This window comes from Aegilops tauschii, chromosome 1, assembly GCF_002575655.3.
Source record: "Aegilops tauschii subsp. strangulata cultivar AL8/78 chromosome 1, Aet v6.0, whole genome shotgun sequence".
In the NCBI taxonomy this organism is placed as follows: domain Eukaryota; kingdom Viridiplantae; phylum Streptophyta; class Magnoliopsida; order Poales; family Poaceae; genus Aegilops; species Aegilops tauschii.
The window spans coordinates 421278585-421294557 of NC_053035.3; the positions used below are offsets into that span (position 1 = coordinate 421278585).

The window sequence follows — 15973 nt, forward strand, 5'->3', positions numbered from 1 at the left end:
CATATAAACTCATAATATAACTGTCATCGAAACGTTAAGCGTGCGGACCCTACGGGTTCGAGAACTATGTAGACATGACCGAGACACGTGTCCGGTCAATAACCAATAGCGGAACCTGGATGCTCATATTGGCTCCCACATATTCTACGAAGATCTTTATCGGTCAGACCGCATAACAACATACGTTGTTTCCTTTGTCATCGGTTTGTTACTTGCCCGAGATTCGATCGTCGGTATCTCAATACCTAGTTCAATCTCGTTACCGGCAAGTCTCTTTACTCGTTCTGTAATACATCATCTCGCAACAAACTCATTAGTTGCAATGCTTGCAAGGCTTAAGTGATGTGTATTACCGAGAGGGTCCAGAGATACCTCTCCGACAATCGGAGTGACAAATCCTAATCTCGAAATACGCCAACCCAACAAGTACCTTCGGAGACACCTGTAGAGCACCTTTATAATCACCCAGTTACGTTGTGACGTTTGGTACCACACAAAGTGTTCCTCCGGTAAACGGGAGTTGCATAATCTCATAGTCATAGGAACATGTATAAGTCATGAAGAAAGCAATAGCAACATACTAAACGATCGAGTGCTAAGCTAACGGAATGGGTCAAGTCAATCACATCATTCTCCTAATGATGTGATCCCGTTAATCAAATGACAACTCATGTCAATGGCTAGGAAACATAACCATCTTTGATCAACGAGCTAGTCAAGTAGAGGCATACTAGTGACACTTTGTTTGTCTATGTATTCACACAAGTATTATGTTTCCGGTTAATACAATTCTAGCATGAATAATAAACATTTATCATGATATAAGGAAATAAATAAATAACTTTATTATTGCCTCTAGGGCATATTTCCTTCACCAACACGGTTCGATGTGTAGTTATAAACTTTAATGTAAGGATCATGCACAAGGTTAACAAACGACGGATGGCTTTTATGGTAAACTAAGCGTGAGTGTGGAATAGCTTATTCTACACCCTTAGTAATGCTCTATACAAAATATAGTAACGTAGCATATAAAATATAGTAATTTTTTTGACAATGTAGTAAATTCAAAACTTGGATAGTAAAAAATTATTTCGGAATTACTATATTTTATACCGCGTTTTACTAGATTTTGTACATTGCGTTACTGGGGTGTATAATAAGCTACTATTCTACACTCACGCTTAGTATAGCGTAACCCTATATATATTTGTGGCGTCTAATTATAATTGCGAAATCTATCGGATGCGCTAATAGTTGGATGTGATATGTTTACATGTAATTATGATCATTTGACAGCTACCCCGTTGGTTCAAAATAATAATAATTACCTGTTTATACGTGAAGATTTGTCGATTGTGGTCTATTATAAAAAGAGGTCCAACAATTATTGTTTGGATGTTATAATAGTACCATGAACTCTCAATACCTTTGCCTGCACTTTCCCTGTTGCAAGTGATCCAGAACTGATGCTCTGTTTTGAGATAAAATGAGAGTCAAATTCATATCAGTGCTTTTAGATGTAGGAAGTTTTGGTGAAAGATGTAATGGAAAATCAATAAGGTTAGGCTTCTAGCAGTGTCATGTTTGACAATTTTCGTACACACACGGACACCAGGCGGAACCCTCGTTTCTGACTCAATTCGTTGTTGCGTGAGACGTTGTTCCTTTGGAATTTTCATTGATGAAACTGGAAGCCAATGCTGGAATAATTAACAGTAAGAGTTTATGCCATGGATGCGTGTTATAACCGTTCCATGAACTCATGCTAACTTTGCATGCTCTTTCGCTTGTTGCATGCAAATAATCGGTTATCTAGATAGCTTACCAACGAGGAGGATGTTGTATCTGCACCATTTCAAAGTTCTGATTAAGCATAGTTAAAAAACGAAATCATTTAAGCATGATAAAGTGTGGTACCTTATCAAAGATTTGAGATTGCCAACCACCTCTTCAACATGGTTGTGTGGTGTAGTCTCTTGCAATTTTCACATCCAGTAGAATCTCAGTGCAACATGGATGGGATGAACTTGGGAAAGCTCAATAAGCTAACATATATGCTGAACATGGAGGCTTCCATCTCCGCAACTCATGTCATACGAGCTGACAACTTTGTTGCAAAAAATGACAACGGTAGCTTCCTACCTAAGGCGATGGACTCCACTGAGTTCGAGGCTTGCCATAGGACGCCCACTACTTCAAAGGCAAGAATGAGCAGGTGTCGAGCCCCTGGCTGAGTTATAAAGCATTCAAAGCTGACACCAGAAGCAAGTTGTCAGAAATGTTGTGACAGTGATCCCGCTCCCTTGTGCAACTTTACCTTTAGAAAGATAGTTCATCTGCTTATTTTGTGTTTGTGCTTTATTGGGCAACATTAACATCATGCTCTAGTGCTGGATGAATATGAGTGGTTTTCAGATTTCTGTATCGTTTAGATTATGGAGGTCTCTGAAAGAACGGGTTTGTTTGTTGTTGTGTTGCATGTGGTTTTCAATGACTAGTTAGGGCTCAAATTTTTTTTCTTTCAAAACCAAAGAATATGCCTCTTTGGATAAATAAACAGACAATCCATCTTTTATTTGAAAAAGGCAAACCCTTTGCCATATTTGATTGAACAGGGCAAGATCACTGCTTTTAGGTCTTTTGCTATCGCTAACACCGAAGTTCGGAATTTAGTCTGAAACTTGAGCTTAATTCCGCTATGAAGGATGGGATATACCCTGTCCATTCCATACCCCCTCAAGGCAAGAAATCTGGAACCATTGTCTTCGCACGAATGCTACATTACCCAATTGGAAATGATAATAAATGTGGTGTTGGTTCTATGGAGAAACACAAGATTTTGTAGTCACCATGCATGTAGCACAGAAAGTATGGTAGCATCCTGTTGTAACAAAACCTCACCAAATTAGCTCATATGCATGCTCTCAGCTTGAACTCATATTCTTGGTGCATCCCATGCCAAGCACTAATTAACATTATTTCTCTATCCACCCATTGAGCGGCAACGACCAAACGATGGGTGAGCTTGCATTTGCATGATACAGTTTTGATGTGTAGGTAGTTGCACAAGAGTGCTTCGAAGTTGTATTTATGGGCTGGTTGTTGTTTTTTTTACCACCCCACGAACTAAATGTCCAATTATTATACTCATGAGCACAATTGTGATAAGAGCTACCAACCCTAGTGACGTATTTTATTTAGATAACTGGAAATTTATTTTCACGGGCCAAGTATAATAGATTTGATCATTTTCGCAAAAAAGTGTTATTGATATTTTCGCTTCCCCAACCACCTATCCAATTATTTAACTTTGGATCGCTCCACTCAAATACGGCTCCTTTGCTCGACCTCATCGAAAGAGACTAGTCAAATCTGCCTCCTAGATCACTTGCATCACTTCGCACATCCTCCTCAGACTGCTGGCATCGTCACCATGGAGGAAAGTAACCACTGCCTACCAACTTATGTACACCTCCTCCATGCTTCCTAACATTGCTGAAGCTACTGCCGATGTGACTCGGTTTACGCTAGAGGAAAAAAATCCCATGGCTAGGAACCCTAGATCTGCCATACCAACGAACAAACAAAAGATGGCTCCTTGAGATGATGCACCGTCATCGCCGGGAGCGCATGAATTGCAAGTTGTCCGCCTTCCCCATGACATATTTGGGGATATCGTTGTCTGACTCGAGGGTTTTGCTGAACGAGTTCGCATACTTATGGGAAGGGTCGCGTGTCACGTAGAACCTTGGTGCGGCCGTTTTACCTCAAAAGGTAGTAAGTCGGCCCTGATTGACACCAACCCCTCCCCATGTATATGATGGGGTTGTATATCTTGCCAGAGGGGTTCCTAGCTCGTTTGATAAAGACCTTTTAGGGTTCTTCTAGTAGGCAGCGGACGAGCGTAAAAAATATCATATGGTCAAGTGGGCCAACATTTGTATGCCCAATGATCTGGGTGGGTTAGGCGTCGTTGCTTTCCATCGCATGAACGTGGCCCTCATGTTGTGTTGGGTCTGGTGGATGATTTGAAGGTAGGGGGCTTGTGGCTGCAGCTTCTTCAGGCTAAGCATATGCGGGGCGAGCCCTTCCTTGCTTGCTCGCTCACGGAGGGATCCCAGTTCTAGAAGTCCATACAGTGGATCAAGTAGAAAATCCTCCTAGGGGTTTCCTGTTCCATCGACAATGGAGAAGGAACCTATTCTATCTTGATCCATGGGTTGGGGTCCCGTTATGTTCAGGATTCCCAAATTTGTATGCCATCTGCGTAGATCCGACGGTGTTGGCCTCGGGGGCGGCCTAGAATGGTCAGTGAACATCTTGTTCTAATAGTCATTTGGTAGGCGGAGACCGCAGAGTGGACTAGTTTGCAGGATGCTCTACTGCCAGTGCTCGCGGATTATCCGGACGCCGTATCTTGGAGTCCATCACCTTTGGGTGTTTTCTCCGCTAGCTCAGCATGCCATGCTCTGTGTCATAGGAATGACCACTATTCCTTGGATCTGCCATTGAAGATCATCTTTTTTGTGGCAATTGTTGAGGGATTGGCTCCCATCAAGGACGGAGGTGCTTAAGAGACACGACCCTGACAATTGCTTGTGTCCCCTCTTTGATGTCCCAGAGGGGGGGGGGCACATCCTTTTTATCTTGCACGATGACATAGGCTCTCTGGAGTTTCGCCTGTGAGGCTCTAGGGCCTAACTGGGAGGCCTTGGACCTGGCAGACTTCCTTGAAACTGGAGCCAACCAGACCGGGTAGAAAAGTCGCATATTTTGGTTTTTGTTTGCGGCATTGGCTTGGATGCTATGGACAACTCATAATAAAATCATTATTGAGAGGGTCTTCCCTCAGGGTCCCTATGACTCATTCTTCAAATTGATTGCTTTCTTGCAGCACTCGCACCTGTTGTCTAGGAAGCGTGACCGCGAGCGTCTAGGACTTATGGAGGATGCACTTCTTGCTACCGCTCACCGCCTATCCTCCCATCCTCCATATTTGTAGTTGAAGGCGCCCCGTTTCTTCGCCGACTCATCTGCAGGCGGTGAGTGCGATGTCTTCTTCCGTTGGTTAGTTTCTTCCTATCTCTGCTTGATCTGTTTACTCCCCGTGTGGTCTTCTGGTTCTTTATAGCGTCGTTTGGATCGATCCATAGCAGTAGCGTTCATGTAAAATTAGGAGTCTGTTGTTAGAGTTAACCTTGTTGTATGGGTGATTAATTTGTTTAGTTAGTTGAGATAGTCCTGGTTAAGATAGAGAGGGTGCATGTGAGGGCATCCATCAGATGTTGCATGCATGTACGTGTGTACCGTTGCTTGACCAAGCTCCATAGCTATTAGATAGGCTCAGATGTGGACCGAGTATTCAGCTAGGAAGGAGGGTGCCAGCCGAATCGTGAGGCGTTGCCAAGAGGTTGTTACTCGTGGCCTAAGCTGCCGGCTAGTGGAGAGGAGATCAGCACTAGTATAGTACGTGTGTGCCTCTATTTAAGTGTTGTATAAGTTAATGAGAGAAGGGTGGCCGTGAGGGCTGGGGCAAAAATGTAGCCATTGTGATAGCCAAGGAAGACAGCCTATGGCAAAGCCTATTTGTGTCCTTCCTTGGTACATGCGTGTGTATGTGTGTGTGTATGTTTTCTTGAGTTCCACCATCGTGTGCGTGTTCTTGAGAGAACCCTTGAGCTGAGTGAGTTGAGAGGTAGGAGAAGAGCGGCGCTGCAACGAGGCGGCGCCAACATCTGTTTCTGCAGCTGGGGTGGTTTGGTTTGTAGTTGCTCTGGGGAATCGATCGAGCAAGGGAAAGTAGAAGGCGCAGGTCGCTCGAGTCAAATTAATCTTGGCACTTCTAGAAGTAGCAAGTTCTGCTGAAAGATGTAATGGGAGAATTATAAGGTGAGATCTGTAGCATCGTGATGTTTGATAGTTTGTGTACACAAGTGGGCGAGCAAAGAAGAGACCACTGCATTTATGACTGAACTGAGCAGTGTTGCTTTGGAATTTCTGTCGCTGCAACTGTAAGGCACAACTGGAGTAATTAACAATTTAACATTGATACTTTGTGCCATGGCCCATGGATGGGTGTCATAATCATTGTGCCATGAACGCTGCAGTAGCTTTCCCTGCAGTTTCCTTTGTTGCATATAATCAGGAATATAGGTAACTTGCCAAGGAGGAGGGTACTTTATCTGCATCTTGTCAAATACTACTTCTGAAGTTCTGATTAAATACCGTTAAAATAGGAAAGCATTTAAGCATGATATTACTGTGTATAATGTGGTGTCTTGCCATGGGGTTTTCATATCTAGTGGCATATCATTGCAGGCATGGATGGGAAGAACTTGGGCAGTGGGCAACTAGCTCAGCAAGCTAAGCCAGATGCCTTGGCGGACGATCAGGGGGCCCTGAAGCACACTGCAGATTCTCACACCGGAAATCCGACTTCAGTGAATGGTCACAATTCTGTAGATATGAACATGGAAGCTGCGATCTCAGCCGATGATGTCATGCGAGCCGGCGGCTTCGGCGCCAAAGACGACATCGGCAGCCTCCTACCGACGGCGATGGACTCCACCGACTTCGAGGCCTCGCTGCAGGACGCCCGCGACTATGAAGGCGAGAAGGAGAAGCCATCGCGGCCCGGGCTGGGTTACAGGGCATCCGAAGCTGACGCCGCAAGCAAGCCATCAGACGCGCCATCGCAGTGATCCTGCTTTCTTGTGCAACTTCTGTTTCAGAAAGACAAAGTGTTAGATCTTAAACGAGAGAGACGAGAGACAGAGATGTAAAGAGTGAATGCGTGTTATCTTTATTGATGATGTGATCACATATATATACAGTTTGAGGGGATGCCATTAGAGAGGTGTCAGAGAGACGCCTGTCCGGTGAACCGACGCGACAGTTGCAAAAGCAACTGCCTGCGGTTAGAGAAAGCAGGGATTAATCCCTTAATTAATCCTAACACTCCCCCTAATCACTGCTTTATCTTGTTAGTAGACATCATCTTGAAAAGCTCCTCGAAAAACCCTGTGAGAAAAATGTGAGGAGTATAGTGTTTGATATGTTGCCAAAACTCCTTCAAACCCAGTGGGAAAAATAAGGAGAAAATTATGCAACATATAATGGTTATTGTCTCTTTCAACTCAATACGAGAAAACTCATAGAATCAAGAGGACAATAAATAGGCCGTATATACTTTCCCAAAAACCCCGGTGGGGAAAACAGAAAGTATGACATATGATCTCATGTTGATATTACCTCATTAAAAACCTTTATGAGAACCTGTATAGTAAACTCATGAAGAGAAAAAGAGTATAATATGATGCATTGAACAGGAACAATTTAGGAAGATACTCCCCCTGATTCTTGCAAATTCCTAAGTCGTCATATACCAATTCCATGAACATGTTTCTAGAATGTAAAAGTTGGTAGAGACTTGGTGAACAAATCAGTTGCATGATTTGACTTGCAAGATATGCAATATAAAGATATTGCTTATTAGTAACATGTTTGCATCCGGGCAACACAAGCAACATTATCTTTGAGATAATGGTTGGTGGATGTAGCCATGAGGTCTGTTTTGAACACTCTTCATGAGAGGGCTACCACACCTAGTAGGAACACTACGCTTGTCTACGATCTGATGTAGTGGGGATCTTATCGATGTATCCAATATATCGGTGTTCACATTTTTGTGAAACTGAAAAACTAGGACAAGATGTTTGATGCCTTGGAGATATCGAAAGATATTCTTGAGTACCAACCAATTGTGTTTGGTGGATCCAATGGAATTATGGAACGTTGAGTCCCAATATCTCATTTCCATCATCTCTTGGTCTAAATAGATCTTTCTCTACGTCTAGAGAATGGACTACCATGAGAGTTATGGATGGATAAGATTTGTCCACAATGAATTTCTCCAATATATTATGGATACAGACAACATAGTATACCATAATGTATGAATGAAGGTGCTCAATTTGCAGTAAAGAGCGGTATTTTGGTTTACCCAAATCCTTCATTTTAAACACCGTCATTTAGATGATTACATGTGTCATCATTGTAGACACACAAACATGGATAATCATCGTTGTAGGAGTAATCCTTGTGTATAAGGAACTCACTAAGTCGGTTGTACCATATATACCGACAACAATAAGTTGTATGGTGACTTACTGATTTTTACACAATGTATGTTGCATTTTGCATTTCGATTCAGAAGTGAGATTCCATCGGGAATCAATCATATATGTCTGAATCTAGTGATCCACATGTATATGTAATCACTACATCTATCAACTGCACAGATAGATGATTTTGTACTGCCAATGATATAAGTTATCGGAAAGAGATTCCACCTCTGGAGAATAGTTGGGTATCTGCGTGAACCCTTGTGCTACAATACTTGCTCTATGTTTCACCACCTCATTGTTCTCAATTTTGTTTCCAGAAGAAAACTGGTGTATGTATTGCTTATGAATACCTTCCCATTATTGAGCAATATTATTTCTACCTAGATTATACCCTTTGCTTGAGTTCAGTCCGAGTGTTGTTCACACTTTGCCATGGCCATGGTCTTTGGACCTGAATCATGTGAAAGGTTTTGCAATCTAGTTGAGAAATGTATGTCGACAATTGTAGACTTCCGGTTATATGTTTCTCCAGAATCTATATGTCAATATAGAGTTGATGGAAATATCGTTACCCAAGGTGTCTGCTCGCGATTTCCCAATGCGGTTGAGTCGGGTATTCCGATATCCCGGTCATTGTGTGCACTATGACCTGGGTTGGTGGAGGTTTCCCATCCACTGGGTATACTACCCATTAGGTGTCTGTCAACGTGAAGTTGACCTGCATTTACTGATTCAGAGGCCTTGATATCCTTGCTTGCAAGAAGCTGAATCCTGATGTATTTCTGCCATACATCTCCCCCTGTTGCATTGAACGGGCAGTGGAGTGGATTTTTCTGGTACCTCCACTCTTTCAAGCATACTTTTGCAGGAATGTAGGATTGTGGGACACCTTTATAGTCAGTACATGAATCTGGCAGGTTATTTGCAATGTGTTGCAAATCTTCTGAACGCATAGTTCAGGTCTTTGAGTTCGTGGATTTGAGGCAGAAATGTGTTGAACATTCCACTAATTTCCTGGCATTCTTTATGGTACTTGAAATCTCCCCCTAATGCCTGGAAATGTTCCTCATTGAATCAACATACTGGCCTTGAATAACTCCCCATGTGAGGGGCTTGAGGTATTGACGGTAATACAATTATTCCTCACATAGATCCCAACTATATGTTGAGGGGCCAATGATGTATGCCGGGTGGTGATATCGGTATGCAACCGAATTACCGCAGATAGGAAATGCTTGGTAGATATCCACATATCAAAGATAGAGGGGAATAATATTATGCAGTTCTGTCATGAGCGTGTAAAACTGCATGACTCCAACTAAAGTTGGCAAGTTGCAATTCCAAAGTAAAGATAATGCAATGAACTTAATTCTTTGGATAAAGGATTCTACCAAACCATTTTGAGTCTAGACATTAGACAAATTGCTAAACTTCAATCCAAGGGCCATAGGGAAGGCATGAGGAGAATTCTGCAATATTGTCCATTCGATTTGCTTGAAATCGATGTCAGGATAATGAGCCATTGGTTTCATGTGAATAAAGCACACACTTAAGACCATCGTGAAGATATGTCCTTTAGAACCATGGAATACCTGAATAGTCTACTCTATGGTTGGGAAGAGCCACTTACCTCGACTTGATGCATTCAAGGAGTCTAAGTGGTTCAGCGTAGACTTTAAGGTGCGTGAGCCTTAAAATTGGTTCCCCTGTGTCATATGTAGTGCACACAAAATCCAAATATTGTTACAATTTAGCATCATAATAATCATAAACTATTGGATTGCTGATAGTTTTGATTTCAAACCAATGTCAATGATGACCAAAGCAGGAATGCCAAGTTTGTCATGCAAAAGACACTTTGGAAAACTATCTCGTATGCAACATGTGCTACGGGTTTTGTAGTATGTGTAGTGCAATGCCGATGATACATAGAGAATGTGCTTGCCATATCCATTGCATATGGTAAAGAGAAGATATTCCTCTTTGTTGTCATCATAAGTTTCGCTATGAAAACTATTTTGACGGATACCTCTATAGTTTAGTAGGATACGAGCTAAACCCAGAAGCAATAAAGCATCCTGACGTTACTCGAGTACCCACAGGGACAGTAAATATGACTCGAGTTGAGCCAACAAATACATCATCGCGTCTAGCGATTTTAAAATATCCCTTTCTCTCAATGAGAGTGGAAACATTTCACTTTCCTTAGTATATAGTTTGTGGTGTATATGTCCACATGGCACAAATCATCTTTCATCATATTGACCCCCGTAGAAATCTATATATAGACATGAACATTCTCAAGAAAATCACTGTCAGATATATAGAATACATACAAATGAATTTGTACCAAAGTGCTGATACAATATATTGTGATATACAATATGATGACAACAATACATATGTTCTTATTACAACATCGGAAATGGACATAAATTATATAGATCACTCAGGAGACTAGGAGACTATACATAGTCTCCAAACATGTCGGTTGAGGCATATTCAACCACACGTTCTCCATGCCCATAGGAACCCGTCATTACTAGTGATGTCTACTAGTGCTGTCGGGTTGAAGGTTGAAGTGAGCTTCAAACCTTTGTCCTTGAGTTCATTGTATCCCAGGGATTGCTGATACAGAATAACTAGATGCTGAGATCTACATCTAATGCCTTATAATGTATAAGACAACATTTTTCTGTTAGCGGTGTGATCCTGACCAGAAGTGAATCCTGGATTGCACACATTATCCCACAAGACACAAGAGCGATCATGATGTCCATGGCCCAGATAGGGCAGTGGTGGCCATTGAGGGCGAATGCCTCAAATTCTATAGCTATACGTTACCTCTATGGGTAAACCAGAGATAATTAATTTACAAGAAGTAAATTAAAAACCGTCATGATTTTGTAATAAGAATGCAAAAATTTGACTCAAGTGTATAACTTGAAAATGCCCATCCTCAATTGTGGGAACATAACACATTGAAGATCATACAGATCTCACAGTAATAGAGATAGTCTGCAGATGGGTAGTAGATCCAACTCATTACCTTGTGTTTTCCTAATATAATGAGGGAGATGTTATTGTCAAAAATTTACAAGTTTGTTGTGTGGGAGAAATAAATCTCGACCGCTGTGACATGTTCATGAAGAATGGCAATGTGGTAAACACATAGAACATATCATCTCTGGTGAAAAACCGGCAATTTATTTATATTACAGATTCGTAATATAAATACATCTTAATATTGCAAAATTAATAGATTTCAAGAAGATGGCTCGAAATCATTAGTGTGAATCTCAAATTGCTTAGGATGACACCTTGAATTTTGCATATGTATTTGCAAGAAATTGAAAATCTCAATTGCAAATAGATGTATTAATTTCGACATGTGGTTAACATGGAAATAGATACATCATAGAAATATTCCGGAATACCTCGTACTCAACGGAGAAACAGTACTGCAGAGGTACTGAATTTATCTTTGCAAGAGATAAAAAATCTCAATTGCAAATAATAGACGTACTGAATCTCAACATGTAAGAAACATGGAAATAAATTACATCACGTTCTGGAATACAAGGTACTCTACAGAAAACCACTACTAATGCAATGAATAATAATGTTGTTGCAAACTTGATGCTCAAGTGTAAAACTTGAATTGTATAGACCTCAAATTGAATGAGATGATCTTGTATCAAGTTGCAAGATAATTCAGCGGGGTGAATTAATATTTTGCGAGAGAAAATTAATCTCAATCGGAATGAGATTGTTTTGCAAGAAAAATAATATATTTCTCAATCGCAAATCAATATTGTTGTGCGAGAAAATTTAATCTCAATCGCAAAACAATGCTGTTGTACCGGTAAAGAACATGTTATAGGAATTGCTATAGAGCAAATATATTGAACATGTCCAATTTCTACATAGAATATCTGGAATAATCATTTACATATTGTAAATGTGATATGGAGCTTCAAACGTAAAATTGCTGATCGAAAAATGCAGCAAGACAGATGCCTAGGTACAAAGCTCTATTAACCTGGTCATCAATAGAAATATATTGGCACTTGTACGGAGAGCATAACTGGAGGGCTAGAATGGAAAAGAGTTAAATACATCATGAGTGCCTAAACTTGTTCGTTGCGGTCAGTTTAGTGCCTAAATTTGTAAAATACATAAAAATGGTGCTACAACTTGTCGCATTGTGCATATACGGTGCCTCCATCCGTATGTCCGTATGCCACCGTATTTGCTCTCGCTGTGGTGTGACAGCTGGCGGCTGGCCCACAGATCAGTGGGTGAGCGTTGCCTGCGCTGGGTGAAATGCGTACGAGTTTTTTTGTGTGCAGAAAATCCCGTGAGATTTAATTAAAGTCAGAAATAAGCCATTAAAAAATATACTGCATCATTGAATTGGTTTCGACCCTGGGACCTCCACGTTAAATAGCACGCACGCTAGACGCTAAGACACTGCAATTTCCATTATAATTTTTCAAGTTACTGTTTGGTTTTTACAATATATTTTAAATGTCCAATATACAAATATGCGACTATTGTCTATTAAATTATTTATTCTATTTTTATTATTTGTAGTTCGAAGAGGTAAACATGAACTGTTTGTAAAATTTATGTGGATTTAAAAAGTTCAACGTACATTATGAAATATTGCGTAATTTTTTTGTATCTTCATTCAGGACCACAAGTATGGAGAATTATTTTGTATCTTCATTGTATTTTTAGAATATATAATTATTAAAAAATTAACAAAGTTGTATTTTGAAAATTGTTCAATACATATTAAAAATGATTGTGTAAAAACAATAAATCTATAAATGGGTTAAAACATATTAAACGTGTTTGTAGAAATGTAAGAATAATTTTACACAATAATTATTTTAATACATATCAAACATTTTATGAAATAGATGTTGTAATTTTTTTGAATGCGTGACGGGCATTTTTCAAATACACGTTTACAATTTCTTAATACAAGTGAGAATTTTCCAAAATATCTTGCTTTTTAGAAAAATGCAATAACACTTTTTTAAGTTGATGGCAGGTAATATGTTGAGTTGTTCTCTTTTTTTCAAACGTGAGAATTTCTTAATAATTTTCGAAATTTTCTGCAAGTCAACCTTTTTCTTTTTTATTTCTCTTTATTATTTCGTTTGATATCCCTAATAAATAGTACTGTATCTGGATATTGTGTAGATAACTATTCTTGGCTTATTGGTTAGCACATGTGAACGTTGTGCGTGAGGTGATGAATTCAAACCCTGCCGGTGTGCTATTTTTTTATATTATACTTTATTTTATCCCACATGCTAACATGCGGGGCCTAAATCTGACAGGTGAGATCAATGCAGTTTGGCATATTTAAATAAAATATCAAGAGCTTTTTGTGAAAATTATTTAAAGTACAAGGAATTTTTTGTAAAACAACCAGCCCACCCCTCTCACAGGAATTGACATGTGGAGTCGACGCCATGTTGGCCCATCATGTGGGCTATGCATATGCCCGGATACGGACGGAGGAACCGTATTTAAACGTTCGGACAAGTTACGGCACTAGTTTCATGTATTTTACAAGTTTAGACATCAAAATGATCGTATCGGACAAGTTGAGGCACCCATGGTGTATTTAAGTCAATGGAAAACCTTCCAAGAGATAAGGTTCGCATCCTGTGTGTGGACTGGAAACCGTACACGAACCAATCGATTCGGTTTAGTACACAGGAACCACCGCCGCTGCCGGGAGATCGAGTTACGATGCCTTTGCCGCAGGCGGGCGCTGACTTGCCTCGTGCTGGAGTTCGCCGGCGTTCAATGAACACCGCCACGGGCACCGTGCCGCGGGGTGTGAAGGGCTGCGTCGATACGGGCCGAGGCCGTAGCCGTCGCTCGCTCCGTGTCACCGCGCCACGGCTGTGGCCGAGGGCCACGCCAGGACTGTAGCCGCCTCTGGCTGGTGCGGGAGGCCGCTACCGTGCAGGGAGGTCGAGGCCGCGTGACCACGCGCCAGCAGGTGGCCTGCGCCGTCGTGCTCGCGCCGCATGGTCACGAGCGCTGCGGCCCAGCCGCTGATGCAGGATCGGGGGCTGCGGCAGGCTCGGATGTGCGCGTGGCTGTTGCCGCGGCGGGTTCGCGCGGGGTCGAGGCGCAACCAGGCCGCCGCTTTCGGGAACCAAGCCAACGGCCGGGACCTCGTTAGGAAGAGCATCCGAGGCGCTTGGACGCCGGCGCCGTTGGCGATGTTGACAAAGGGTAGCAGCAGTTGCCGCTTGATCCAGGGCAAAGCAAATTGAAGAATTCATGGTACCTTTGTCCTTTTGTAAATCGATGGAGATTTCCTTCTCTATCTTTGCTTGTTCTTCCCTTAACGTCTCTTCTATTACCTGTGAAGAATTCCACTGGAAGAGGGGATCGGGAGACTCGCCCGGCTCTCTCGTTCATCCCCTGTATTCCTGGAGGAATCGAAGAGGCGGTTAGAGATCGAGAGATTTGTGGTCGTGGCAGTCCACGGCGCGACGCTGCTGCTTGGAAGCGCTTCTGCCGGGCCGCCGCGGTAGCGGGCGCCACCACGCCTGGTTGTAGCCGTCGAACTCGCGGGCGAGCGATGGAACTGTCGCGCCGCTGGAATCGCTCCGCCGGGAGCGTGCCAAAGTTAGTATAAAGTTGAGTCATCGGAGGGAGTAGATCTTAAACGAGAGAGACGAGAGACAGAGATGTAAAGAGTGAATGCGTGTTATCTTTATTGATGATGTGATCACATATATATACAGTTTGAGGGGGTGCCATTAGAGAGGTGTCTGCACAAAGAGACGCCTGTCCAGTGAACCGACGCGACAGTTGCAAAAGCAACTGCCTGCGGTTAGAGAAAGCAGGGATTAATCCCTTAATTAATCCTAACACAAAGCACGCCATCCATGTTTCCTGTAGTTTTCCAGCTTCTGCGTGTCTCAGTTGGTAGCCCTGGCATCTTGTTGTTTTGGTGCTGGATGAATATGAGTTTATGAACACACGAGTTATGCGAAAGTATGATTTTATTTGGTTGTGTGTTGCCCCTGATGGTTACAGTTTATGTTGTTATCCTTTTGGTCAGAACTCAACCTCTTGTTTTCAAGAATAGGAGCTGAGATTCTCCAGTCTAGACAAATAAAGAACCAGTGCAATCCTTATTGAAATTGCGGCAAAAGCTTCATTGAAGCAGGAGGATTGCAAATAGAAACCCCAAAGTAGTTGAAATAGCGGCAAAAGCTTCATTGAAGCAAGAGGGTTGCAAATAGAAACCCCAAAGTAGTAGTACTGTACTCTGACAAGTCACAAGATCAGTGTTCTTAGGTGTTTTGCTCTTGGCTCTGGCTAACACCCAAGTTAGTAAGCTGGAAAGTACTTCTCTCATTCCATTTCTCCCTTGAGACGAGCACCTGGCATTTCTGACCATCATCTTCGCACAGAGGCTGCATTCCTCGACCACCATCACTATAGAAGGATACCTGGCGGTGCGTGCCAGCGCTCGGTTGGACGGTGTCACGTGGAGGAGCGCCTATGGTCAGGCCCTGGGGATGTAACCGAATCGCTGAATCTCGTTAACGAATCTCGGTGTCATTTTTGTGTGATTGCTTTCAGTGCTCGGTAGATCGAGTAAGCGTCTCAGATTTTTCTAATAGTGATGAAATTTGATTGAAAGCGTGATGAAAACAAGCTTAGAAAAAATGTGTGAGAGATAGGGGAAGAAAAAAGAAATGCAACAAGTAATTATAAGTCAAACTCACCACTCTAATTATTTCCTGCAGTACATATATTTTGTGTGCCGTAAGCCAAGTCTATTTAATCGGGTA

At 41.9% G+C, this 15973-nt stretch overlaps 1 protein-coding gene and 1 long non-coding RNA gene across 2 annotated transcripts; both read left to right on the forward strand.

The window, feature by feature from the left end:
• Positions 1–6168: 6168 nt before the first annotated feature.
• On the forward strand, positions 6169–6760 carry LOC109748467 (uncharacterized). Its single transcript, XM_020307491.3, has one exon. It carries the CDS (start codon positions 6324–6326, stop codon positions 6702–6704), a length of 381 nt encoding a protein of 126 aa, XP_020163080.1. The 5' UTR covers positions 6169–6323; the 3' UTR covers positions 6705–6760.
• A 7099-nt stretch (positions 6761–13859) lies between these two features.
• On the forward strand, positions 13860–14932 carry LOC120964265 (uncharacterized). Its single transcript, XR_005755996.3, has 2 exons — positions 13860–14447; positions 14536–14932. It is a non-coding gene; the product is annotated as an uncharacterized lncRNA (long non-coding RNA).
• The last annotated feature ends 1041 nt before the right edge of the window (positions 14933–15973 follow it).

What these genes read in the sequence shown, in the direction of transcription:
- LOC109748467 (XM_020307491.3), top strand. Translation starts at nt 6,324, where the DNA reads ATGGATGGGAAGAACTTGGGCAGTGGGCAACTAGCTCAGCAAGCTAAG.